At 38.6% G+C, this 1473-nt stretch overlaps 1 protein-coding gene across 1 annotated transcript in view; it reads right to left on the reverse strand.

Annotated features, from left to right (window-relative positions):
- supt16h (SPT16 homolog, facilitates chromatin remodeling subunit) overlaps positions 1–1473 on the reverse strand; it is a gene marked incomplete in the record, with an annotated part of 26183 nt that overhangs the window by 2319 nt on the left and 22391 nt on the right. The window contains 1 exon segment of the mRNA XM_014021836.1: positions 172–249. Within this exon segment, the coding sequence (XP_013877290.1) occupies positions 172–249 (78 nt within the window).

Genomic DNA, 1473 nt, shown 5'->3' on the forward strand with positions numbered 1-1473 from the left:
ATTAATCGATTAATAAAATAATTGTTAGTTGCAGCCCTAATAAAGAGTCAAACGGGGGAAATATGGACTCCTTTTTAATCTTTGTTTAATTCCTGGAGTCTATCTGAGGTGTTGGTATTTATGACCCACTGTTAGCTCAGAACCATCACTGCCCGACCTGCAGACACCAACCTTTCCTGGCTTCCTCCTCCAGCTCGTCCCAGTCTTTGCCGCTCTCCTCCTCGCTGCCCATTGAGGCGCTGTAATCCACTGACAGACAGAGAGCAGGAGTTAGTGAAGCCAAGACTCGACTCTGTCATTCTGTTCAGGAAAATAAAACTCATCCAGGAGGAGATTCATTTTATAAACCTTAATCAGAGAAAAAGGACAAAAAAATACAAAAAATAATACTAATAAAAATAAATGTATATATAATATACTGTATACAGCCACTTATACATAAATATATACAGTAATATGCCTACAGTAAAGATAGTACACTGATACAACTTGTTAGATTTGTGAATTAAATCTAAATCTTATGAGAGAAAGAAATTGTGATCGAGGAATCAAAATACGATATTTCTCAATCAAGAAAATTCGTATCATCATGAAACAAATCAATATATCATTTCATGATAAACCTAGTAATTAGGGGTCGACGGATACATCGGCCGACCGATATTTGAGTTTTTTCCTTGTATCGGTATCAGATGATCCATTCTTTGGATCACGTGAGCGCATGTTGCTGCCCCCTCCCTGGGAGAGAGCAGCTGGTGATGTTGTAAGACAGAGTGTAACAACAATAAGGGTGAGTTATGAACTTTTATTGTTTTAAATGTCTAATTTAGTTGTTTCTGTCCTCTGTGTCGAAATATGAGGAGGAGAGAACAGCTGTGTGTTAAGTTTCACTTTCGAACGGGAGCACCATGTTTTTACTTTCACTTTGGCATCGGACTGTAATCAGTGTGTCCACATTGTTTTTCTTTTATAAAATGCTGGAGCTGCTCACAGGAGGCATAGAAGAACACATCTATTGTTCTCCCTGCTGGATTAAAATACAAAGCTCTCAGTCTTTTGTTGCTGTTATGTTCATAAGAGCGAGTAAAGAGCTGCCGTCCACCATGAACACGTGAACCAGGCAGACGCTGCTCAGATCACGTTTGTTCTGACCGCAGTATAAAAAGTTGTGATGCAGGTTCTCTTCGGTGTACATTTCAAACTGAGATCTAAACTTAACGTCAGCTGCTTTAAATGCATTTTTTGCCTGGTGTAAAAATGAGCGCAGACTGAGGCAGCGATGCAGTGAACTGCTGTGTGTGTGAAGTCCTCACAAAGATAGCAAGATGTATGTGCGTGTCTCTCTCCTTTTCTGTGTGTTCCCGTTTTTGCATAAAAATGCTGGGATATTAACACACGGTAATTTTATTTTATGTAAAGAAAGATACTAATCTGATTAATATTTGTAGCACTAGATAAAACAAATCTTTATTT

This window comes from Austrofundulus limnaeus, unplaced genomic scaffold (assembly GCF_001266775.1).
Source record: "Austrofundulus limnaeus strain Quisiro unplaced genomic scaffold, Austrofundulus_limnaeus-1.0 Scaffold307, whole genome shotgun sequence".
NCBI classification, from domain to species: Eukaryota; Metazoa; Chordata; class Actinopteri; order Cyprinodontiformes; family Rivulidae; genus Austrofundulus; species Austrofundulus limnaeus.